This window comes from Haliotis asinina, chromosome 6, assembly GCF_037392515.1.
Source record: "Haliotis asinina isolate JCU_RB_2024 chromosome 6, JCU_Hal_asi_v2, whole genome shotgun sequence".
In the NCBI taxonomy this organism is placed as follows: domain Eukaryota; kingdom Metazoa; phylum Mollusca; class Gastropoda; order Lepetellida; family Haliotidae; genus Haliotis; species Haliotis asinina.
The window spans coordinates 20,004,939-20,032,572 of record NC_090285.1 but is presented as its reverse complement, the minus strand read 5'-3'; the positions used below and the strand labels follow the sequence as shown (position 1 = coordinate 20,032,572).

Below are 27,634 nucleotides of genomic sequence, written 5' to 3'. Positions count from 1 at the left end.
ACTTGATTATGCGGCGTGCAATAGCGTCAGGGTTTATCTGGATAAGATTCGTCCGTGAAAAGACAGAGAATGTCAGTAATTGTCGACAACATGGCACCAGGTGCATGGACCATCCTGCCTTCTATCCTATGTGTTGCCCTTACCCGGGGGCTGGCAGACTTTCCGTTCAGGAACACCTCACTGTCCTGGAGTGCTCGGGTGGATGATCTGGTCAGTCGTCTCACTATTGATGAGATCCAGCGTCAGATGGCGAGGGGTGGAGCGGGTACTGATGGCACTCCTCCTATCCCCCGACTGGGTATCAAGCCATACACTTGGAACACGGAATGTCTGAGAGGTGATGTCCGTGCAGGGAACGCCACAGGATTTCCTCAGGCGCTGGGTCTTGCTGCTTCGTTTAGGTACGTCTAATGCTTTTTAGGCAAATGTGTGTAAAGCACAGGTATATATATGGCACTGAGTCCTACTCTTCGGTATTTGAACAGTTGAACAACATTCAATGCCATTAAATATTTCATTTATGGATGTCGACTCATCTACAGACACAGTTTTATCTTGTACAGTCTTATAAAAAAAAATAACTATTTCTCACTAAACAGACCCAGAGTACATGTTTTTTGTATTGCATCAATGTCCAAATATAGTTACACTCGACTCTCAAGTTTATCTAAACCCTTGTTTTCTGTTCAGTTGGATTTTTAACTGACGTTTGTGTGTAATCTATTTTCCCTTTATGCGCAGTGTTGCTGCATAAAAAAATTCGAAAATATGCTGAAGGAAAAGAATAAGGGGTCACATGAAAGGACAATTGTTCTGTTTGTTTTGGGGTTTTTTGTTGTTTTTTGTTGCTGTTGTTGTTGTTGTTTTTGTTTTCACAAGTTTCTGTACAAGCTATGTGAACTTTGTGAAAAAATGGAAAAAAGGAACACGTGTGATTTTATATGATCCTTTACTTTTTTCTCCTCAGTACATTTCCTTACATTTTTTAAACTAGACTCTGTGCCATATAACATTTGCATTCTTTATGTGGCATACAACAATATTACCTATATAATGATTTTCATATGTCCAAATGCTTGCTTGCGAGGGCAAGGATGATTTTTTTTAAAGTATTTTTTTTTAATATGTGTTTAAAGACAAGAGTTTTTATGGATGACAACTTCTTACTTTGAAGTGTCACGACGTTTCGAAGTATGTTCTTCATCAGGTGAATAAGACACATATGAACAGACAGCTATATATGTACATGTTGAAACAACAACAGTATAACTATGAAACCAGTAGTTAGTAGGTGGAAGTGGAAGGCAGTGATTGTTAATCCAGGAATGATTGGTAAGAAAAACAAATGGAAGCCAGCGAGGCGGGGTATAATTATCACTGACTGAGTGGAAAAAGGGAAACCAGGGAGTGTTAATCCAGGCGTAGTTGATAAGGTAACAGTGGGGACATATTAGTATGTCAGAATGTTTAATATCATAAAATATTGGAGTAAATTGTTAGTAACTGATAATTGTATTTTACAAAGCTGTTACAGTTATTTTTATGATAATGTTTCAAAGTGTAATGTTTCAAATTGGTCCTATCAAGTTAAATGTATATTGACAAGCATCGGTTTTGGAGGTGTTTGGCATGCTCAGGAACTTCCCTCTAGTTTTCTACCAGTTATTAAGCAGCGAGTCTATGATCAGGCCTCTCAAGCTGTTAGAAGTCTGCTATCTGTATCATCCAAATGTACTTTATATGTTAATCTTACTGATACTTATAGCCTAAATGTTTAACCTCCGCAAATGTATACCTCATTTTTATAAGAGCTCGATCTCTAAATTTAGATTATCTTCACAATTTAGCAATATCAGGTAGATATCATTGTGTAAGCGTTAAAGATAGGTTAGGTTATGTAAATTTTGTTATGCAGATATTGAAGAAGAGTTTCATTTTATCCTTAAATGTTATAAATATAATGAAATAAGAAATAGATATTTAAAAGAATATTACTAAAAATATCCCTCTGTTTACAAACTTGTACAATTACTTACTATTCAGAATACCACGGAGTTATGTAATTTGGGCAAATATCTTGTAAAAGCTTCTAGAATAAGAAATATGTAACTACAGATTGTGTTCTCCTGTCTTATCTTATCTTGCCATTGCATGGTTTCTCTGTTTCCGTAGGCTTCTGAATACCACCCTGTCAACTTCTAATTGCCTTCAAAGACTCAAAAATATGGTCAGCCTAAATTTGTTTAGTTATGTGATTGAAGAGCAGAGTTTGGTGATAATGCATACGTATAATGTTCGAATGTGGGCGAAGGCAGATGTATTTGTTATATATATTTTTGTATTTTTTGAAATTGTACTAGCTTTTGACATTGCGTGTGTATATATAGTCTGTTTTCCGAAAGAATGTTTTGACTTCTAAAAATCTTTAATTTCAAGGCATAATTGATGTCAACATACAATGCTGGTGCATTTTTATGAAAAACTAAAAAGAAGCGATGATACCAAATATTTCATTTTTAATTGTTAAAAAGTTACAATATTTTAACTCAGCAACTGATTAAAATTAATCTATAGACAATGTCTGCAAATCACATTGATCCCACAACCCGGTTTAATTCCAATGGCACCCGAGAAGGTCCCGCGGTAGAATAGGCCTTCAGCAACCCATGCTTGCCATAAAAAGGCGACTATGCTTGTCCAAGGAGGCGACTAACGGGACCGGGTGAAGTCAGGCTCGCTGACTTGGTTGACACATGTCATCGGTTCCCAACTGCGCAGATCGATGCTCATGCTGTTGATCAATTGACATTCTGGTCCAGACTCGATTATTAACAGACCGCCGCCATATAGCTTGGATATTGCTGAGTGCGACGTAAAACTCAACTCACTCACTAATCCCAGTGGTAAGACACAAACCTGGTGACAAAGCCACGTTTTGTTATTGTGTTTCATGTTTTATATTGAGCATGTTCACCGACCATAAATGCCTGAGAGTTGAAATTAATTAAACGTTCCATCTGTAACATGGATGCTCTTGTGTTTGTTCCTCTAAACCATCAAGTCTAATTATGTTATATGACAGTAATTTTAAATGATTGTGAATCTCTAGCAGATAGCTCTATTTTTTCAGCCCATCTTTGATTTATCAAATAGCCGAGGCAACAAGTGTCGAGGTCCGAGCAAAGTACAACTATTACAAAAGTCAGGGGCTTTCTCAAAAACATATGGGAGTAAGCTGCCTCAGTCCTGTCACTAACATTGTCAGAGACCCTAGGTGGGGCAGAAATCAGGTGAGGGAGATGATATTTGGGGCACATTTTCGTTTGTGTAGTTTTTGTGTGACATAGTTCATGTAAAATCTTAATACATAGAGCAACGTTGCTGAAGCAAAGATGCGCATTGACCGTTTCCCGATTTCTGACTACAAATTGTACCTTTGTATTCATGGCATATTATTGATCAGACAAATAATATAATGATAAGTAGTATAGGGAATGATAGTCCGAAAACACTTTTCAAAAACCCCTCTAAAAAGCCTCATTTACTAAATGAGGCTTTGGTGGGACCCTTAGCTCTTGCTATTATTGCCCCTACTACAAAGCCACGCCATCACGTTTACCGTGACTTGGCAGGCGGTAACACTGTGCCGTACGGTACGATCAATAATTCTTCTCTTACAAACCCCCTACCCGGCCCATCCCTCAAGTAGTACAAGTTAGGTTCGTCGGCTTTCATATCCACTTTATCTATGTTGTAAGTTTTGACCGACCATATAGGATCGGTGGCTCGCTTACGGCTATCGCCCTCGTGTTCCCCCGGCTGGTATAGATACCTAACTAAGGCCCTATCCGGTATCTGTTTCTCCTTTCCACGCAATGGAGCAGACGACTCTGCTAACACTGATTTTAGTTTGATAGCGTCTGCCGGTTTCTTACCGGTGAGACGGGTGACTTCATGGTTGATTGCCGACACCACCTCTGGTAACCTCGCTACCCATTCGGTCGATCGTTTTCCAGTGTTTGTCATCTCCCTAGCATATTGATGGCCGAACAAGCGCTCAGCCAAAGTCCTATTAAATCTCTCAACTATAGCTTGGCTGCGATGGGCTCCGGCCGTGCCACGTCTGACCTTTGTATCGTGTTTGGCTAGCAGTTGTGAAACGGCACCCATGAACTCCCGTCCGGGATCAACTTGCAGCTCTGTTGGCCAAGTCAGCGGGCTGCGTTTGTATATGCGTTCTAATCCTTTGGCTACTTTGGCCGAATCTTTCGTGGTCAAGGGTTCGGCTTCCTTGTAACGACTGGCTACGTCCACTACGGTTAAGGCATACTTGTACCTCTTATCATGAGGTAGGAACAGTAGGTCTGCCTGGTGAATGCTATTAGGTATGTTAATTCCGAAACTCCTTCTAGGTACGTAGCGTGGCGCCGGCAAATAGATCTGCCACAGGGCTTGTTTTTCAAGCCACGCTTTGGCTTTCTCTGGTGATACTCGCGCCATTTTAGATAGCTTATCTACTGCGCTAGCTCCTTTCCAATATCCACGCGGGCTGTAATAAATAGCCTCAAATTTTTTCATGTCCATACGCGTATGTGTTTATACCATCAATAGCTATCCAACGTTTCGTGTCCATAGGCGATAGGGACGTCTTGTTTATAGTCAGTCCGTATATCTTATGTCCATCACTTCTAAGCGTGTTCATCTTATGCCTAAAGGTACGGGTCTTGAACAGGGCCTCCTTGAATCTGGCGTGTTTGATGTGTTGTTTCACCACATACTTCTTAACCCCTTTAGCTTTTCGGATCTCACTATTGTCGGCTTTCAATATGGAGTACATCTTAGGCCTCAAACCTATGTACTCAGCTATTGGCGTGCCAGCACACTCGTCCTTCATCTTACCTAGGACCTTTTTATTTACCGTGCTGTGCATGGTATGGGTCTTAGGATAGTCGCTGGTGTCGTATAAATCGATGTGTTTTTTCATATCCTCGTACACGTCCTCGGTTCGAATCTCCATCAGCAGGGAATCCGTGTCAGTGTACAGCACTTCACACCTGTCGCCGTACTGTTTCTTAAGCTCGTTGTAGTAAAAGTCGTACATCAGGTGTTTGGATAAATCGAGGATACTCATCCCAACGTAAACAGGTCGGTTGAATTTTATGTGGCTTTTCTTCATGTGTATGGCAACTAGGTCGTCTGTGAATATTTTATTACGGTTGAATGCCGGACTGGCTATCAATTTCCTGAGCTTGTCTTCCTCACTAGATCTAACCAGTTTCACGGTTACACGTTTCCTAAGGTTTTCCATAGTCTTACCAAACACCGAGTTGTTCATGAGCTTGTAGAGATTTTTCTCAAAATCACTGGTGGCTTTTTTTCGTAGGTCTGTGTTCATTCTGATGTAGGGCTCCATCCATGGGCTCTGGTCGAACATGAGCACCCTGTGTATTTTGGTCAGCCTCATACCCAACGACAGGTACAGCTGTAGGTTGCGATAGTGAACTATGTACTTGGTCTTATTCATTAAGTTAGGCACGAGTTTCTCAACGTCCGCTACACGACCACCTGATAAGTTATGTTGGTACTCAGACATCCAGTCTGTGTTAACCTTCATACGTTCGGGTGCAAGGGGATAGCTGTTGTGCGATGCGTGTAATGCCTTGGGATACTCTAAGTCAACTTCGAGGATATACCCTTTGTTCGAATCTGGTGCAATGCTCATAACATCAACGTTTGGTACCCATTCGAATCCTCCTGTAGGTAGATACTGACTCATAGCCCAGCCGTACAGGTTATTTGCGTCGAGGTAGAGAATGTGATTGGTTGGTTTGTTAGGATCGTAACCTTTCACGTATTGATTATTTGCTTTAGCGTATCGTTTGGATGCCATGGAAATCCCACCTCGCAAGCCTTTCTCAATGAATAAGTGCATGTCGTAATCTGTGAGCAATTCTAAATTAACTCCGGTCTTTCTAAGCAAGGCGTCCCACGACAGACCTGGGCTGGTGTAATACCATGCGGGGTCGAGTTTATACTGCTTGAAACATGTTTGCCGAAACGTCTCGAACACGTCGGCTAACAGCAGTACATCTGTCCTCAAGTACAGATCGTGATAATCGCCAAGGTTCTTACAACCCAGTTTATTCCATACGTTAATCGCGTGCGAGTAATCGTCTCGTGAGACGGACGCCTCATTCAGCTTGCTATAAAAGCAGTCGATAGGAGGTAGTCTGGTCTCTGTGAACTTAGCCCAACTATCCATGTACTCATATGGGTATACGCCCTTCCTCATGAGCAGGTGTCTAGTCTCGGCGTCTGTGTATCGATCTGTGATAGGGAAGGTATTGTTGGCCTTGACCAGACTGTCGAGTGACGACAGGAGGAATTGAAACGAGTCAATGAACCTAAGTCCGTTTAAGCTGAAGGAGATGTATCTCTCCATGTTGTTTGGGATGCACGATATATTACCATCGATTTTCGCGATGGCCTGCATGATCAAGTGAGAGTCGTATCCTCTCAAGTTGTGAAAGACAACGGGGATGTTTATTGTCTTAGGGTTGATTTTAAGCTTGAGGTTGCACGCGTTGTGAGCGGCGCCTCTATACTTACCAGTTATGTGGCAGTGATCTCTCACCGAATCACCGTTAAGTGGTGAGTCGCACACATGACAGTTAGTGCTACTGGCGTGAGCTAGCATGTCGGCTCTGGTCATACGCATTGGAGTGATTTTATACAATGCATTCCTAATAATTTTTTCTTCCTCCTGCAAGCACTTTAGAAACCTTTCAGCCGCGTCAGGACCCCTATACACTACCGGAGCTTTCGTTTCCCCGTCACAACGGACGACAATGTATCCAAACGAACAGGCTTTATGCTCTTGTGTTTTGTGTGTGAAACTCCCCCCACTAGGGGGTGTGGGGGAATCCCCACCCACAACTAAGGCTTCGAAGTCGGCGTATATAATATAAGGTACAGACATTTGGTTCTTGTGATTGTCGAATTTTAGGATATTTTCACCTTCCTTAGGCATTTCGACTCGTATGGCCGTCTGCCCAACACCTTGGCAATCCTCCAGGTGGGATTCTAATAAATCGGCCCGACTGAAACAGTGTAGGCATCGTACACAAAAGTGTTTTTCCCCAACGTGTTTCGACTGGTCGTGCAACAACCGGCTGAGATGTTTTATCCACGTGTAGTGATACGTTTCACCTTTTTGAATCATAAATAAATTAATAACTTGACAATCCTTCACCGGGCTGACCCTGTATATTATTGTTGTATTACCTTCGTGCCCAAAGACATTTATAGCCAGATTATTCTGTTTTTCTACTTTAGTGATCTGGGATATTGGGGTGGGTTCATCTATACCATCCCAGTTGAGCCCATCGTCCTGTGGATAATTAGAAGGCCTGTTCGGATTAGTGGCAGCTGGAAATATGGCTGACCTGATAGATAACCTCAGGCAATCGTTTCCTCTATTCTTAACGTTTACTATGGCTTGTTTGTTCTTATAGTAGGGAGGCAAGGCTAGGTATGACCCACCTCTGAACGGCACGTATTTAGCTATGTCTAGATAGACGTTATCGATTTTATCTACAGCCCACCCGGACCCCATGTGTGTGTAGCGTTCTAGGTATTCTCGTATCTGCTGAAAACTATTATCGATTGATGCGTCAATGGTCTCTGTATGTGTGACGACCTCTTGTTTACCTCGGAAGTAAGGTTGAAAATACTCAGTGGTACTCCCAACCTGCTTATCGAGCGACATTTTCACTGTGATCTGAAACTTGATACTTCCTAGATTATTTAGTTCCTGGTTGACCTTATCAGCTATCAGAGGCTTAATATCTGTAATGTCTATGTTTCTATCAATGTGCATGCGCCAACCTCTCAAATAATTGCCTACGGCGTGCTCAGTGCGCACAAACTGTAGGTCAATAGCTCTATTCTGTCGTAATAATTCTAAAAGCTGTGGTTTTCTCATACGAGAATACCCGCCTAAACCCAAATCGTGTGCCTCGGCTTTCAGTTGTTTTACAGTTGGACGTGCTACAGGGGTATGTGATAACAATGTGGTTAACCCGGCTTTCCCCAGTTTTGAATAACCCGTGTATCCAAGCTGTTTCGCTTGAGCTTTTAACTGTTTTACCGTAGGAGGGACTTCTAAACCTAGTAATCTCAACAATGCTGGCTTCCGCATTCTAGAATACCCGATAACACCTCTCTGTTTTGCGACCCGCTTGAGCTCGCGCACAGTAGTCATTGTGTTTACACCTAAGAGAACTAATGTCTAATTGGTTCACAGTAAGGGGAGGTAACTCCTCCACTCTTGATAAAAAATATTTTATTTCTTGTAATCACTTATTAACCAAACTCGGTTTGTTGGCCACAATTCTCGTAAGTCTTCCAACAGCTTGTGTGAATCTATGTAGGCATCGATCAGTGTTTGGTTATTTGATAACAATTCGATTAACCCGGCTCTCCCCAGGTTTGAATAACGCCGGCATCCAAGCTGTTTTGCTATAGCTTTTAATTGTTTTACCGTAAGATAGGCTTCCATATTCAAGAATGTACAGTAGACATGTTTACACCTAAGAGAACCAATCTCTAATTGGATTTTATCTTGAGCAGTCGCCTACGTTCTTTTATGTAGCCTTTTTTATTCTCATATATGAGTTGATGTCTGACTACGTTCGCTCCGTGAGCTTTACATAAACAGTAGTGCCCTTTAACCCCGATACCACACACAGAACACGTGTAGTTAGGACTTCCCATATGGAAACAACAGAACCCCTGATTCCTGCATTTCCTACCACAGGCCTCGGTCTTCCCCATAAGTATGTATTCGCATCGGTATGGAGCGGGTCTCATGTTTACTTATATAGGTATTTTAGTTTAATTGCTTAGCAACCAACGCAGTAGCTGCTATACCCAACACTATGAAGCCCAGTTCACGATTCATTTGCCCCTTGGATGGTGTGTAGTACTGAGCGAGTGTGGGTTTATTGAGCGCTTCCAATCGTTTACCAGTTAGTAGGTAGTATTCTTTCATTGCTTCATCAACATCGTAGAATGTTTTAATGGCATGGTTTTCACGCTTGAGTTGTTCGTTAATAAAATCGATCCTCTGGAGGCGTTTTTTAGCGTACTCAGCCTGTGCTCTTTGTAATTTCTCAGTAGCGAGATCGTGTCGCTTCCTTTCTTCCTGTATTTCAGCCGCGTGATCATCTCGTAGTTTAGAGAAGAGGAAATTACTCCCGGAAAATGCCAGGGCATTCACTAACGCCCCACCGACCATCATAGCTATCGTGGCCATCCTATATTTATTTCATTATATTATCAGGTATTATTCCTTGTTTTACTAGGATGTCTTTTGTGGCCATCGCCATACCAAGGTTCATTATGAGCATACCCATATCCTGCAGGTTGAAATCTAGCTTGATAGTTGGTTGTTTAAGCACCATTTTAGTCAACCGAGCGTACCCTACTGCTAGACTGGCTACCACTGTGGCGTGGTATGCGTCGTTGACGAACGTTTTCCCCTCAGACATTATGTATATGATATAAAATATTTTAAATTATAACATGATATGCGGGTCTACCATGGGGGATACCCCCATACCCCCACTGTTGGGGGTTACCTCACTGTTGGGTTGTGGCTCACTGTGGGAGGTGTATAACCATGTTATAACCACGGCAGCAGTTACGCCTACAGCCAACAACAGTCGGGTTGGGTTGGTCACTTTATGTTGGTTACACCACCGTTTTTTACCGGCAGCTACTCTCTTAGGATTCTTCTGTCTGGTTACTGTTGAAGTGGTCTCCACTGTTGGGGGTGGGGTCTCCTCCACTGGGGTCTCCACCGTCACTGGGGTTTCCTGTGCAGCATCCATCTATACTATTATTATTATTCTTTCTCTCAAATTGACAATGTTTTGCCGTGATAATCGCCGCCGTCACTGGAGCCAACAACATACCATATTTGTGGTACAACCCGCAGCTGATAGAGCTCACGGCGTGTTCGATAAAAGGGTCTTTATCTAGGTCTTCCCACAGGTAAAGTCGGCGCTCTGGTGGAATGGGAAGGAAATGTGACACAATACCGGTGTACATCTGGGTCATAGCCGATCCTATTGTCTTTGTCATTTCTGCTCCGAGCCGGGACTCGTATCTAGCGTACAGCTTATCGATTTCTTCGGCTGACATTTTGTGAATTTTATCCGGGGTGTAGTCTCCAAAGTAATGTTTGGCTTTGCCGCCAACAGCCAACGCCACCAGTTTCTCTCGCTTGTCATCAGTGGGGCCTGCGGGCGGCGTGGGGGAACCCTCCACAGACAATTGTTCGAGCAATTCCTCACACTCCATCTTATAATATAACAAGTAAGATTTAGTTTTAACTATATAATACCCGATACAGACAAAACACAGAGAAATGAAGGTTAAGTTGCACACGACAAATACTTCGAATATCATAGCTATATGCTTAGCTTTGCTTAGCTTTAGCTTAGCTTTAGCTTAGCTTTAGCTTAGCTTTGCTTAGCTTTGCTTAGCTTTGCTTAGCATACTATATAAGCCACGGGTTGGTCGGTCTTTAGCACGAGCTTAGCGTGTTTAGTTTCAGCGAGCTGTTTCTTCACCCGTTCCCGTTCTAATTTACTCATCACATCGTTCTCTCTCAAACACTCCTCGAACGAATCCCTATCCTTGCAGTGAAATAAGGCCACCCATCGCGTCTGCTCCCTGAGGTCTTTCAACACCGAGTTGAACTTCTGCGTTAGCACCCAGACGCTGTGATTTGCATGCCGGCCGGAGAAGGCCAGGTACGATAGCATGTCTCTCTTTTTTGTTATCTCGCGATTAGCGCTGCAGTCGTCCAGTATAAACAGCGTCGGTTCCCCTTTAAATTTCTCGTGAAGAGCTTTCAACCAGTCCTGCAGGCGTGTTCCAGGGTCGATTTTGTGTACGTCCGGGTCCGTCATCACCCAAGGTCGCGCGTATGTTTTATTCATGCTCAGAGTAGGGCACATGATAACAATGTTATCGAACACATCCTTGTAGTAACCCTCCAACATATCCAACACGAAAACGGTCTTCCCACAGCCAGTCTGCCCGCATATGATAGCGCAGTGTGGGTCAGTGGGTAGTGGTGGGTACCCTCGGGGGGTGTGGGGGGGTGTCCCCCCATCAGTAGATGGCTTGCACGAATCTCCCATTGTCTATATTAAGTTGCGCGTCCATAATTACGTACAAATATAATTTCAACTTACCAGCGGTTTGAGCCTTCTTATTAATCTGGATGGTTATCCCTTCGCTGCCGTTATCTATACGACGCCCGCTACCGTGTAGTTTATCATCATCCGTGGATCGCATGTCCAACCATAGGGCGTACTTGGTGGTCAGGTATTCACCGATCTGCACGGAGCCGAGGTCCAGGTCCTTTGTTATGTAATCCCCCACTGGTAGCTTTTTTATCTCATCCCACTGCTGGTGTGGCCTCATACCATGACTGAACAGCTGGTTGGGCACGCCCTCGATGGTAACTTCCACCTTTTCAATCTCGGGGTTGAAAAACTTCTCGCTGTCCCTCCGGAATGGATCGTAATCTTCCACGGGGACGACCAGGATACCTTTCATCGATCTCGCCGGCACGTTCAGGTTGATATTCCACACAGTGTCGCTCTTATCTCGCACGACTGATCTATGCCTCAGTACGCGATCGTACAGGATAGCCATCTTCCCAGAGTACTGGCTTCGAACCTGCCTGGCCAGCTCCGGGCTAGTGACCATGTCGAACTCCAGAGAGATGTTGTCTATGGTATAACTGGCCTCATCACCGTTCGGCGTACGCACTACTTTGCTATAGTCGTTAAACGTGAGCTCGTATTCGAGCCTATCACCCAGCGCGGCCTGGTAAAACGGCGCGTGTCCCGTGAGCAACTCGAAGTCGAGCGGCACGCAGAATCGATTCCCGTATGCTAGAGCGATGGCCTTTTCACCGGCCGATAGCTTGTCTTGCTGGTCTGTCGTGAAGACATACCCTATGCGCGCCCGGGTTGATTTGCTGATACCCTGGTACACATCATTGACTCGTTCTCTCTCGCTTTTCCAGAGATCCTTGTAGCAGTGAAACACGTCGCTGTCGTCGATGCTCAGTACCTCGTTACCGCTGATCTTGACGGTCGTTTTCTTGATGATAGCTCGACCCACGTTCCGCACTAGCTCGCGTTTGTCGTTGTCGGAGGTTAATGTGATATTGAACGCCAGTCGAACAGTGCCTGGTACAATGAGGTCATTCTCACCAAGGTTTGGAAATCTAACCAGCAGAGTTTGGTTCTGGTCTATCTTGCTGGGATTGTTGGTGATGGTCACCGACTGTCGCACGGCTCTGGCACCTAATGGCTCTCTCAATCTTCTGAAAGGATCTAATTTTCTACCGTACATTGTTATATAAATAAAATATATTTTTAATACTAATGGATGAAGATATAGATATGGATGAGATGCCGGGCGCTAGTGCCCAGGCATTCGATGTGCAGGAGACCTCATTTACTAGTTCACCATTGAGCCAACAACTTTTAGAAACAACGGTAAATGATTATTACGAAGGATTAAAAAGTGATAAAAACTACGTTGAACCACAGGGTATATACCATAAGAATTTTTTTATTGATAAAAAGGGTGTTCTACGTCTTAAGTCTGCCCCAAAAGTTGACCTCTTTAACAAGATCAATAAAAAACCACTGGCCTTGTCAACTCTAGCCAGCCGCAATGGTGGTGTTGAATTTATCCATGAACATCTAAACATGCCTGATTACGGTGGTGCAATACCTAAGGCCGTTAAAGAAGATCTGCAAGCTACCAGATCCCACCTCACCACTAGAGATGAAATGACGCCAGAGCGTGCTACAGAAGCCTCGGACAGCATAGAAAAACTGTTGAGCACCTACTGGGACAAACCGTTACCGGGATTTGACTTTCCGGTAAGGGAACTGCGCGGCTTAGACGAAGCCGTGAAACGCGTGCGTGGAGAACTCGTGAACAACATGGGGAAACTGAACGAAATCGACGAGCACATCGCTAGGGAAAAAACCAAACTCACCGAAACTGACGACGATGATATGAAGCGTCGCATCAATGAACGAATACGCGATTTAGAAGACGAGAGACGTACACGATTGGAAGCCGCTTCCTCGAATCGTGAACAGCTTCGATCCCAGATCAGTCGTATTCGTGAAACAATCGATAGAATACTGAACGAGGATACAACTTTAGCCAACAGGATTCGGATATTGTTCCGGGAGCAAGGGATCACCATCGCCAGCATTCTGACTGCATTGGGTTTCATCATATCAACCTTGGTGGTGTCACTGGTGGGGGGTGCCCCCACACCCCCAAGTGCCGGTGGGGGAACTCCAAGTGGCGGTGTTAAAGACTGGATTAAAAAACTCGGGGAAGGCCTAGCTAAACTGGCTGGTAAAGCCGCCGAAGCCCTTCCCGGCATCCTGGGTAGCATCGTCTCGTGGTTGTTGAGCGCTCTGTCTAAAACTGCCATGTGGCTCAGTCAAAACCTGTGGGCAGCCATAGTCGCCGTGGCGGGTCTGGTGTACGTAGCGGCTAAGAAATCTTTAACCAAATAAGTCCCAAAGTTACCCCACCAACCACTAAGGCTGTTTTATTATCAATATGCTGCTGATAGGTGGTGGAAACCCCCACACCCCCCGGGGGTACCTCCACATGAACTTTAGGCTCCGGTGGTGGCGCCACTATACCCTTTTCACGTGGTTGGATGTGTGGGATATGTGGGGTGTTAATATCGGGGTTGATACCCAACTTTTGGTCCGCCGTGGCTATGACTATTTTGTTGTTATAACCCACCACTTTTTTTATTCTCAGTTGCATATCACTCGGAGCCATGTATAACCCCACGCCGAACACGTAATTGACTTTCGATCTGGCGTATTCTAACACGTTTTGGTAACGGTCGATGGCCCGCGGGAGATCAACTGGAGAATTGATAGCATCCTCAACGTTGGAAACGAATTGTGTCTGAGCGTCGTAAGCAGTTCCCTTACCGAGGATGTTAGAACGCGTCATCGACTGCGCACCCAACAGCGCCCACACGTACGTTCGAATCGAGTCGTTCAAGCGTATTGTACCAGCACGAGTGAATCCTTTCGATGTTTTTGAGATCATTTTAGTCCAGGCTGTGGCTGCATCAGGACTGGTTTGCTTTATACAGCTGACATGGATCTTTTCATTCGTTGTGGGGCCTGTAAATGTATGCCGGTTTGGGTTGTATGAACCATCTTTAGAACCGGCATAATATTTTCCGGACCTGTAGAAGTACACGAGAACTATACCGAGACCATGGTTCACACCAGGAAGGCGAAAGTCTTTATTCGTTGGAATCTCAAACTCCCCACAAATACGTTCATAAGCGCGTCTATCATAGGGGTTATTCGTCATACTCCACGCTTTATCTTGGGGAAGAGGAGCACTTATTTCCTTCAATATTCGTCTCGTTTGATAATAAATATGAAACAAAACAACCGCCTTACTCAGTTCGTCTATACCATAGTCTGGTGTCACACCCGACCCTGTCGTCGCACACCACACAGCAAAGTTGAGTTGGTTCTGCCAAAACTGCATTGGGTTTTGATTCCAGTTTACCACCGCCTGCGCGTTATTAACGGACACGACATACTTTTCAAAGATATCAATAAAGGTTGTTTTAAACCCAGTACCATCTGCATTCACCACGATTTTCAAGTGTGCTAAATCCATATTATAATTTATAATTCATATATTATAATATGTACATAACACTTCCAGGAATAACTAGCGGTGAGGCCGTTCAGCTGACGCACGCGATCGATAACACGTCAGGTCAACTCGAAGTCGCACTCTGCGATATCACCTACCTACCGCAATGGACTAACATTAATATCAGCAACAATAAGCTGTTCGTCAGTGGAACTCGCAGTCAAATAACTGACGGCTACTACAGCGTGTGCTCGCTAAACGATGAGGTCTTCAAACCCCTGGGAGCCGAACTCAAGATGAACGACTCAAACGGCACAGTGGTGTTAATCAACAACGGAAGAACCTCATTGAGGCTAGGCCGACCATTAGCGAGGATACTCGGTATGTCTCCTGACGAGATAAAACCAACAACAACCGTCACAGGCACGAAGTTACCCGAACTAGTACCGTACCGAGAGCTATACATTCATCTCGGTCAGGTGAGCACAACGTATAACATTCAAGGAGGCCACCCTTCCACTATACTGAGAGCAGTGCCGGTGAAAACTGAGAAATTCAACGACGGTAGAACCGAGTCGTTTTCACCACGGCAGTATAAGAGATTAACCCAGGGTAACATACCTGAACTGACAATATCGGTGTTAGATATAAATCATAATCCTGTAAATATAGGATACCTCAGCTTAACGCTTCACGTAACATGACCAGCGCACAAGGGCCCGGAGTGAAAAAATGCGTCAATATCGGGATCTCCGACCTCGGAGACACACGCAGTTTCGACGCTCCCGGAGTAGATGGTAAATCATACGCCTTGCAACTAAAAAACAACATTTACAAACGCGTTGAAATCCCCTCCGGTGGAGCCCTAAGTGATATGATAGATACCACAGGAGCAACAGCCAACACTAAGTACGCCCTCGTCAACACCGGTGATGACAACTGGAGAATATACCCATCATTCGGAGGTAAACTGTTCGACTTAGACGATGTTGAGAGCACTACCGTCGTCAAAAACAAACCATATATACTCGTCTTCACCGAAGATGACAAGTGGGTGTTGTTACCCGATAACAAATGGTTTCTCAATATTAGACTCGTCTCCCCTTACGTGTTCACGGATAACAAAGACAACCACCTAAACAAAGTCGTGAACAATGGAACCCTGCTCGTGGCTTACATCCCAACTCAGAGACGTAGCATAGTCGTCAGCCCAGTCAACACTATAGCAGCCCACATGCTATCAAGTAAACCGGCCATGCAAAACGTGAAATTGCAGTTGGTGTCTGAATTCGAAGGCGTGGTTAAGATACTAGAGAGTCTACCGGCAAACTCAACACTGTTCATCAAAGTCTACCTAGGGGAACCATCGGGGAATGATGTCGAGATCGTGAAGGGGATCAAACTCGGGTGGGTGAAACGACACCAGTTTCAAGTTTGCAACGTTTACGTGCGGGTGGGTGTCGACTCCAAGACCAGTCTGCAGGGGGTCAACGTGATCGTGGAAAATAAGATATCACTAATCAATATCTTCCTGCCTGACAACATACACTTCATGGGTATTAAGTTAACCCCTGAATTATTATCAGAAAACCAGTTGGAAATTATATCATAATAGTATAATAATGACTAATCATCATCCCAACACTACACTTAACGACCTGGGAGATACAGAGGGATTCGATCAGCCTGGTGAGGAAGATGAATTCTACATCCTACACTTCAAAGACAACATGTACAGACCGGTGCCGTTACCAGATTTTAAAAAACCTAAATGGCTGATCAACTTAACACCCACCTCACCTTATATCACAATAGACGAAAATAATTGGATCACTAAGATTAGGAACAACGGTATCTGGCCCGGGGATTTCATTCCGGAGAGGGGATTAGGACCCAGACAATCTGATGGTTACGACAAAAATGGGTTATCAACTTACTTCGAAAATAAATTAACATTTAGTAATCCTGAAATAATAACCCCCCCTTTCACACTCATCATAGAAGTCTTCTTTACGGATTCATTCGATGAAGACCCCCCAATAGTACACCAAATTTTACCCGGGGTGTCAATACGCTGGGGTTACACAACCGATTATTGTCGTATTGTTATACAACAGGATACCACGGGTCCTATAAACCACTTAATAAACCCCAGTGAGGTTTTTATTAGCATAGGATATTTTATTAGCCTCTCACCTATTGCCCTGACTAGTAGTCTAGAACTTATAGGCTTCAAATACATTGATAGATTTTTAACTGAACCCCAATTAAAATATCTTTCAAAATATATATTATAGGATGGGTCTGTACCCAGTCGTAGAGGAAGTAGCTAAGACGTTAGAAACCGTAGATGGGTTCCGTTTGAGGCAGTTATGTGATGTAAAACGTCAACTAGAACAAGACCGTGACACGCGGAAAGCACTATGTAAAAAATATAATAGAGCTTTCAATATCGTGGATGGGGCTGACACTACCCTTATGGCAACCAGCATGGGACTAGGGGCGGCAGGCGTTGGGTTGTTAACCACCATCGTGGCTGCACCTATAGTGCTAGGTATTGAAATAACGGCTGGGGTGGCAGGGTTGGTAGGGTTGGCGCTTAAGTTAGTATCACGCAGGCTTAATCGTAAGGCATTGAAACACGACGAGATCAGGGTTCTGGCCGAAGCAAAACTCAACACAGTGAGTGAGCGAATTTCCACGGCACTGTCTGACAGTAAGATCTCAGAAGAGGAGTTTAGTTCAATCCTCTCTGAACTCAAAAAATATAACGGAATGAAACAAGATATTCGATCCAAGTCTCGTAAGTCTGCTATCAGCGAGGACGAGAAAAAAAAGTACATAGCACAGGGAATACAAAAAGCCCAGCAAGCCTTTATTATGAACACCAAAGAGATCGTAGGCGGTTCACATTAAACTGTTTCCTCGATATAAACATAACATAGCCGTAAGCGAGCCACCGATCCTATATGGTCAGTCAAAACTTACAACAAATTATTGATCGTGCCGTACGGCACAGTGTTACCGCCTGTCAAGTCACGGTAAACGTGATGGCGTGGCTTTGTAGTAGGGGTAATAATAGCAAGAGCTAATAGTCCCACCAAAGCCTCATTTAGTAAATGAGGCTTTTTAGAGGGGTTTTTGAAAAGTGTTTTCGGACTATCATTCCCTATACTACTTGATACAATACGTATATATGATATCGTGTGGTGAATAGTCCTCCGTATATATTGTGCAAGAAGGATTATGCGGCCGGTAGATCAATGACCTGTGAAGAATCAGTTTTGTTGTAATACAAGATTAATTTAAATAGGGATAATGTCAAGAAGGTGCTGAAAGAGAGTGTTTTTATTTCCTAAATACAATGTTTTCCTTATTGCAATAAATAGGAAACATACGGGGAAGACCCTTACCAGAGCAGCGTTCTTGCAGCCAGCTTTGTCCGGGGACTACAGGGCAACGACACGCGGTATGTGCGTGCCTATGCTGGATGTAAACACTTCGCAGCCTATGACGGTCCAGATAATATGCCAAGTTCAAGGTTTCAGTTTGATGCCATGGTAAATATGTTGATGTTAATGCCCTTGAGGACTTTGTCCGTTTCCAATTTTTTTCACAAGGTGTAATCAGGTGAGGACATTTTGAAGAAGATACTTGATATGGATCATTCAAGGACAAATCTTTAAAGTCTTAAACGTAGTCTGAATTAACGAGACCAGGTTTGAATATTGATGTGTTATTGTGCATGTTATGAACACTTACATCAACACAAACTGACAAATAGGATCTTCAAGGCATCTTGCCTCTGTGTATTAGTTTTCCAATATCTGCATCATTTGTCGGTTACATTTCTCGTTTTATGTTCAATTGCGCATGCTCTATTTATCTCTTTGTCTCTTCGGGATCTTTTTAAGGCTCATATGGCTCATTTCAAAAAGACTCAAAAGATATTCCTAAATTTGAGGCTTCGGCGAGGAATGGACATTCATAGTATTCGCTATTTTAAGAGTTCCGTTGGGGTTCCACTTTTCCACATCCAGTAACATCACTGTTTGACAGTTATTCTTGAAACACACGTGCCAACTATAATCAAAATTGCACAATCGACTGATTATTTCCTATGAATGCTAAAAGGGTTTTCGATCTCTCATAATTGAAGGATACTTTATATGAAGTAAGAAACTATCTCTATTTCTCACGCGTTTGATATCAGCGATGTCACTATTTGATAGTGATTACATATAAAAGTACTGATGTTATCATTGATACAAGACCGGTCCCGGGGTGGAATAGGCCTTCAGAAACCCATGCTGGCCGTAAATATGCGACTATGTTTGTATTAGGCGACTAACGGAATCGGGTGGTCAGGCTTGTTGATCACTGGATTGTCTGGTCCAGACTCGCATTATTTACAGACCGCCGCCATATGGCTGAAATATTGCTGAGTGCGACGCAAAACTAAACTCACTCACTCACTGATACAAATTAAATTGTTCTCGTCACGGCATGGTTGAAGTATTGCTAATGTGACGCTAAATGGTAACTTACACGTATAAAAGATACATTTGTAATATTGTTGGAGCCGTACTGTAGTGAGAACCCAAAATAAACTGCATGTGATAGTTCCAAGGGCCTTAGTACCTGTATGCGTCAACAATGACATTAAAGTTTGTTGTTAAGATACGAATTTGTTTCATGGAAATTAACAACAATACCTTTGTTTGCAATTCCGTGACTACAGTGTTTTATCCGTTGTCCACAGGTAAGCGAGCGTGACCTCCGAACGACCTTCCTTCCTGCCTTCAGAGCCTGTGTCAAGGCCGGAACATACAGTTTCATGTGCAGCGACAATAGGTACACACCCGTCTCGCCAGGTTTTGTCAAATTGCAGATAAATAAGTAGACATCTGTCTTGACTGAGACCAGCGTATTCTGTACCATTGGGTATCTGACGGGGTGTTTATCGATATTTTGGTTTGCTTGTTTCATTCCGGATTTTCACCTAGTTCACCCAAAAGTTGGTTGTTTGGTATATTGTTTTACTTAGCAATATTCCAGCTGTATCGCGGTGGGCTGAAAATAATCGAGTCTGGACAGTCTAGTGAGCAACAGCATGAGCATCGTTCTACGCATTTGTATACGACCACATGTGTCAACCAAGTCAGCAAGCCTAAACACCCGATCCATTCAGTCGCCACTTTCGAGAAGCATGGGTTACTTAAGGTCAAACCCGGATCTTCAGTAGTGTTTTATTAACTTACTCAACCCCCAAAAAGTGAGAAAACAAGTTTAAGTGTTACGGGATAAACTGCTGACTTCTAACACTAATCATGTACACTTATTAATCTACAGCTTGAACGGTGTGCCGACATGTGCCAGTAAACAGCTACTCACCGACATTCTCCGATCGGAGTGGGGTTATACAGGATACGTCGTGAGCGACGAGGGTGCTGTAGGGACATCCGGCCATCACTACGCCAACACCTCCGTGGACATCGTGTCCGACTGTGTGAACGCTGGATGCAACTTGGAACTATCTGGACGCGAGAACAATCTGCAATACTATCATATGTGTAAGGACATCTCATATATACCACGTTACCATTTAGTTCCCCTTAACACGGAGGTACCGGTGTGTTTAAATCATCACAGATCATTATAATTATGGTGAGTAAGTGAATGAGTTATAATTTATTGTCACATCGGCAATATTTCAGTCATATCGTGACGAGAATAAACATGATTATACACAACATGTAGATATTATAAAACTTGTCGTCAGAGTACGGTAAAATAACTAGAGTATCACAATTCGAATCTAAAACTAGCATATGAAGTTAAAACTACAGCACAATTCGGAAAATACATAATATAACAGTAGGCTATAGATCACCAACAACTGAAGGTAGATCAAGCTTAAGGGGACTTAGATTACTTTTGCTACCTGTATGGTCCCTAGCTGGATTTTCACCATCCCCTCAGCCGCTGGCGATTGTAGGAAAATGTAGCCGAAATTTAATATGGCAAAAACACTACTTTTAAAATATTGGTAAGTTTAAATTCATTATGATTCTAACCATTATACATCATGTATTTTCGTAGTTAAATGTATGTATGTTCTTGCAACATCGATATCGATTTAAAGGAGATCAAGCGTATATCTAGTGATTGCCTATGTCAGGTATTTGCAGACAGTAATGTGCCTGTAGCTAGAGTGAGTGAGTCAACTTAGTTACGCCACACTCAACAATATTCCAGCTAAATGGACTCGGGCTGTAAATAATCTGATGTGAAACAGACAACTCAGGGATCAACAGCATGAACACCAATCTATGCAACTGGAATGACATGTGTCAGCCAGAGAGCCTGACAACACGATCCCGATAGTAGTCTCTTACGACAAGCATGGGTTGCTGAACATCAGTTCTATCCTGGATCGTCACATGTAGCTAGAATATCACCGAGTGCAACGTTAAACTGCAAAACCAAGGCTATTGGCCAGAAGTTCCCAGCTATTAAAATGTACAATTAAAATGTCTCAGTCTGGTTTTTTTTAAATAGGGGGTTCCCGCCAGAATAATATGTTTACATTTTGACAATGGTATTTTGTTGTATATTGCGTTCATTTCATTCAAGCCGAGGCCATACAACAAGGCAAGCTTACAGAGGAAACAGTCAGAGAAAGTGTCAAACCCTTGTTCTACACCAGAATGAGGTTGGGCGAGTTCGATCCCCCGGAAATGAACCCCTATTCCAAACTTGACCTCTCTGTCATTGAAAGCGAGGCTCACCAAATACTTGCAATAGAAGCAGCCATGAAGACCTTTGTGCTGCTGAAGAACATGAACAACATTTTGCCCCTCAAGAGAGACACTTTCGACAAAATTGCTGTGAGTATTACAAAGTAAACATCATATTTTCATTTTTACGTGAACATTTGTATTGCAGATGAAGTCAGTATTGAAAGCTGACTAAAGCGATAACTTCAAAGCCAAAATAAAATTAATCTTACTTTAACGCATGGACTTAAATAGTCGTTCATGGCTATTACTGTGTTACGGCGAATGGGGGATCCGAATGCACCATAATTTTAGATACTAGACACGAAAAAGAACGCAACTCAGCACATTCTATTCTCGAAAGTCACCTTTCCCTGTGAGTTTAGATCAAATGCACACGAACATTCCTACCACCTTGTAATATACTCCACAACAGAACATGCAAGCAGTGATTGAGGAATCACTAACAACTTTAGTTTAATGTTATGATCAGGTAGTTGGACCCATGGCAAATGATACAACTCAGTTATTTGGGGACTATGCGCCTGCGACGCCCTCCATCTTCATACAAACTGCCCTGCAGGGCTTGGGAAAACTTGCCAAGTCTGTCAACTACGCATCCGGATGTGATGACAACTTCTGTAAACATTACGACGATGAATCTGTGAAAAAAGCAGTGGCCATGACAGAGGTTATATTTGTGTGTCTTGGAACAGGTAATCCGGATAAAGGATTAAAGAGGTGTTTTGCAAACATACTAAACTGTTTTTCGATAGCCAGACTCGTTGACATATGTCATCGTATTTCAATTGCGTGGATTGATGCTCGCTGATGTCAATCACTGGATTTCCTGGTCGAGACTTGATTAAATACAGACCGCCGTCAAATAGATGAGTGCGGCGTTGAAGAACAAACAAGCGTGAATCATGCATCTTTCCTACACATTTCTTATTGGTTGTGTTAAAAAATTCCACATTTATTACGAACGTTCATCCCATTTTCATGTTGATATTCTAGGGCAAATGATTGAATCGGAGAGCAACGATCGCTACGACATCAACCTCCCCGGATATCAACTGCAGCTGCTTCAAGACGTTGCTGCCAACAGTCAGTGACAGTTCTAGTTATGTTAGACATGTCGTGTGTAGATATTATGACAATTTTTGTCTGATAGTACATGTTGACTGGTATTCCAGCTGGTTCGTTACAATATATTATTATTTATAAAGCGGGAGGGTGTTTGTGGTCCCTAGTATGCTGATTCTAGTCATTACTTAATTAATGGTTATATACTCTAAAACTGTTTACATAATAATATATAGATAGAGAGAGATATAATATAATATAATATAATATAATATAATATAATATAATATAATATAATATAATGTGTCTCTCTTTCTACAGGAAATGGGACCCCCGTGGTTCTCCTGCTGTTTAACGCCGGAGCCCTAAACATGACCTGGGCAGATCAAAGCGCCGACATCGCCGCTATCATGGAATGTTTCTTCCCAGCACAGGCAACAGGGGAGGCGCTGAGGCGTGTGATGATTAACGAAGGTCCAGGTTCGAATCCTGCTGGTAGATTACCTGCCACATGGCCTGCTTCCAAAGAACAGGCAAGTGATGTTCATTGACTTATCACCTCTTCCTCTTTTTATATTCAGAAAGCACAAGCATGTATTTGTTCTTCTCATTTTGATCTTAGTCCTTTTCAGGATATTAAGCTCGGTGAGTCTGGACCAGACAAACCAGTGATGAACACCATGATCATCGATTTGTGCAAATGGAAACCGATAACATGAGTCAACCAAGTCATCACGCACGCAGACGCGCACGCGCACGCGCACGCGCACGCACACGCACACTTTCTCGAAATGTTGTATCCGCCCCTGACAGGTCGCTTTCACTATATTTCTTCCAGATGATAAATATCACTAATTATGCAATGGAAGGGAGGACGTATCGATACATCAAGAGTGATCCCCTGTATCCTTATGGATACGGGTTGTCTTACACAAAGTTCCATTACTTCTTTCTGGAGAGCCCATCTTTAATCCAGGCAGGCGAAGACCTCCACGGTAGGGTCGGAATCGACAACGACAGGCACATCGATGGCGATGAGGTTTGCTGCCACTCATATACTGAAAAGCCAAAGAAAAAAATGAAGTCTCGTGAAAGTGCATTCATGTTTATGCATTCGATTTAAAGACAGTTGACAAAAATCCAGGGCTGCATTCTTTTGCTGTTCAGTATATTACATAAATCCACCAAATGTTTAAGCTGGTTATAATTTGGACCAGTAAGCTTCTAACACTAAAAACTGCAGGGCAAATAACAACACATACATTATTGATGAAGGTGAAAGGAAACCAACAAGACGAGTCAAATAGTTTTCTATTGGGCCTTACTTGTGCAATGTTTTGGCAACTGTTTTCGCCTTTAACGTTTTGATTTTGATGGAAATGGTCTTTAGTCATATAGCCAACTACCCTATTGAAGTGCATACTTTCCTTTGGGCGTCAGTGTATTATTTTCATCCTATCAAGTTGATAGCACTCCTCTTTACTATTTAAGTACATGAACCTTTCAATTTTAACTTCCTTCAAAAGGATGCGGCGGGGTGGCCAAGTGGTCAAAGTGTCCGCTCGTCACCCTGAAGGCCCGGGTTCCATCTTCTGCACGGGTACATGGGGTGAAGCCCAATTCTGGGATCCCCCATCGTGAAAGTGCTAGAATATTGCTGACAAATACTCAATAAAACCAAATCCACCCACTCTAAAGCAAATTAAATCTAAATGTAAACTGCCTCTTTTAAATGACAAAATCAATGATTAGGCATAATGTTTTTATATATAATTATTGCCCTCTTGCCTTCAGGCAGTTCGGAGAATTTACATTCGTGTTTCTTTTGGCAGGTTATACAAGTCTACATACAGTGGATGAATGCCACCCAACCGACTCCTAAGCTGCAACTGGCCTGGTTTGACAGAGTCACAATTCCAGCCACTGGAAGTGTTATGTTGAATTTCACCGTCTCTGCCGAAAGTATGGCGATTTGGATGGACAACAAAGGCTGGGTTGTGGAGGAGGGTTAGCGTTTTTAGAAATATTTCTCGAAAGAGAAACGAATGACTGTGCTGCCTTTAGAAAGATTCCAGCAATATCAAGTGAGGGCAAAAGAAATGGGCTTCACGCACTGTATCCATGACAGCAATTGAATCCGGGGCTTTGGCGTGACGAGCCGACGCTTTAATCACGTCGGTGATTGAAATACGGTGTAATGCACTCTTGATTGTCCACATTATTATACTATGGTTTGTTTATCCTTTTTAAAAAAAATAGGGCCATAACTCCTTAATGTTTTTTGTTTTGTGAAAGCCATCAAGTCTATCACGATCTTCGCAAAGAACTTAACTTGCTTATGAAATTGAATAAATTCAAGTCTTTGGAATCTGGCTGAAAGATGTGTATGGCCCAATTCGGAATAATACAACATGGCTATTTATGTTTTTATTTCTAATTAATCATATTTGTTCATTACCAATTTAAGTTTTTAGACGTTCCCCGATTCAGTTGCTGACTTTTGATATGGCCATTTATGATTTTATTTCTTATTAACCTGATTTGTACATTACTGTGTTAAGTTTTAAAACGTTCCCAGAATCAGCTATTAATCTTTGATTCGTTAATATTGAAACATACTTGAAGTGCACATATACACATCGGTATATATTTCTCATTCCACATACTAAATTAGCATTAGAAACGCTGGACGATTTCTTGTTTAAAATACTCCTGTCTTGTTTCCAGGGGAGATGATGTTATACGCTGGGGGCCAGCAGCCAAATCAGAGGAAAAGGGCAGCTACCACAGATTCTATAAGCAATGGCTTCCGGATTGGCGGAACAAAATTTCTAGGACGGTTTTAATGCTCGATTCTAACGTGTCTGGCTTCAACTAATCAGCATTGCCAGAGAGCCTGAACGCGTAACTATCCCAATGTTTTGACATTTGTAATTAATGTAACGTTCCGTAACAAGACGACAATATTCTAACGTTACATATAATAAATGAACTCGAGTGTTTGCCTGAATAATTTATAATCATGTAAATGATATGCCTTGATACGTATTTCCTGAAAAAGGAAGAAAGAAGCAGCAAATTCTGATCCTAACACGGCAGCACATGGACGTGTTGCCGTTGAACCTAAATTCCAATGGAACAGCGTGAACCTAAATTCCAGTTGAACATTGTCTGGTCAGAACTTTAACACTATTCATAGTATGGTATGTCAGACAAACCACTCGCCTTGACAGTCTATGCACTGAGAGAGTGAGTGAGGTAAAAATTAAAGTCATATCGGCAATATTTCAGAGATCTAAATTATGAACACGGGCATATGAGATATAAAACCATGTCAAGGGAGGATTGTACCAGATTATCACAAAATGATTTATAACTAGCTAGGAGTTTTTCTTTAAAAGTAAACAAAACTAAATTTGGGCAATACAGTGTGAAAATGGGCTATATTCGCCAACCACTGATGTTAGATCGCCCTTCTAGCATCCATGGTATGCTCTGGGAGAACATGTCAAAGATGTGCTTGTTGCTGAAACACCAAATCACATAAATAATAAAGGAATAGGGTACTGTAGTTTGTGAATGAGTGAGTTTAGTTCAGCAGTATTCGACCTATATGGCGGCGGTCTGTAAATAATCGAGTCTGCATCAGACATTCCAGTGATCGACAGCATGATCACCGATCTGTGCAATTTTGAACCGATGGCATGTGTCAACCAAGTCAGCGAGCCTCACCACCCGATTCCATTTGTCACCTCTTACGACAAGCAATGTCGTGGCATTTATGGCAAGCATGGGGTGCTGGTGGCCTTTTCTACCCCGGGTCTTTACGGGTCTACGGTATTTTGTCCATAGCATACATATGATTGAAATTGCAGTTTTCATGTAATCGCTAAGGTAGTTTTCAAACTTTCAGAGCAATAAAAAGGCAAAATATTACTATTTCTGATAGCCATCCTTGGTAACACTAGACATTTCCCAGTTATCATGAATGATCCTGGCTCACAATACGCGTTATGACACAGTTGTGTAACAAATGACACTTATTTTCTTGGCATATTTCGCTAATTTGTACCCGTGAAGGTCCTGGGGTAGAATAGGCCTTCAGCAACCCATGCTTGCCATAAAAGGTGACTATGCTTGTCGTAAGAGGCGACTAACGGGATCGGGTGGTCAGACTCGCTGACTTGGTTGACACATGTCATCGGTTCCAAATTACGCAGATCGATGCTCATGTTGTTGATCACTGGATTGTCTGATCAAGACTCGATTATTTACAGACCGCCGCCAAATAGCTGGAATATTGCTGAGTGCGGCGTAAAACTAAAACTCACTCACTCGCTCGCTAATTTGTACGGGATTGGATTTGGGGACGTGCTGGTGTAACAGTCACGTGATCAACTTGTGTGTGTGGTGACTTTTCACACATGCAACTCTCACACCTGCCTGTTCTACCAGCAAGTGGTCTCTCGTCGTAACAAATAGCGAAAACTGAAGCCAAAATAGTTATCGTTTGTTAAACAACTGTTTTATTCGGGTGACCAAAAGTATGAGACAAATCATCAGTTTATTTTCGGTCGATTTCATGTCACTGTGTACATTTTGGTTTAGTTGCAATTCTTACATTTTGTTTTAGTGAGCAATTCATCGGTTTCAAATGGAATCAAACAGATTGTCACTAATAGTGAGTTTAGTTTTACGCCGCACTCAGCAATATTCAAGCTCTATGGCGGCGGTCTGTAAACAATCGAGTCTGGACCAGACAATCCAGTGATCGACAGCATGAACATCGACCTGTGCAATTGGGAACCGATGACATGTGTCGACCAAGTCAGTAAGTCTGACCACCCGATTACGTTAGTCGCCTCTTACGACAAGCATTGTCGCCTTTTATGGCAAGCATGGGTTGCTGAAGGCCTATTCTAAACCCGGAACATCACGGGTCTGTAGAAGTGTTTAAGGCGTCCAAACAAAGCTGAAGGCACTTCTCGCGTATAACACAAATAATG

General features: G+C 42.8%; 1 protein-coding gene across 1 annotated transcript; it reads left to right on the top strand.

Annotated features, from left to right (window-relative positions):
- Positions 1 to 25,657, top strand: LOC137286125 (uncharacterized). The gene is made up of 12 exons (XM_067817788.1): positions 1 to 401; positions 3,131 to 3,290; positions 18,153 to 18,323; positions 19,526 to 19,617; positions 20,116 to 20,336; positions 21,400 to 21,653; positions 22,036 to 22,258; positions 22,560 to 22,649; positions 22,950 to 23,161; positions 23,467 to 23,667; positions 24,461 to 24,635; positions 25,356 to 25,657. The coding sequence occupies exons 1-12, from the start codon at positions 70 to 72 to the stop codon at positions 25,472 to 25,474; spliced, it is 2,250 nt and encodes a 749-aa protein (XP_067673889.1). The 5' UTR covers positions 1 to 69; the 3' UTR covers positions 25,475 to 25,657.
- The last annotated feature ends 1,977 nt before the right edge of the window (positions 25,658 to 27,634 follow it).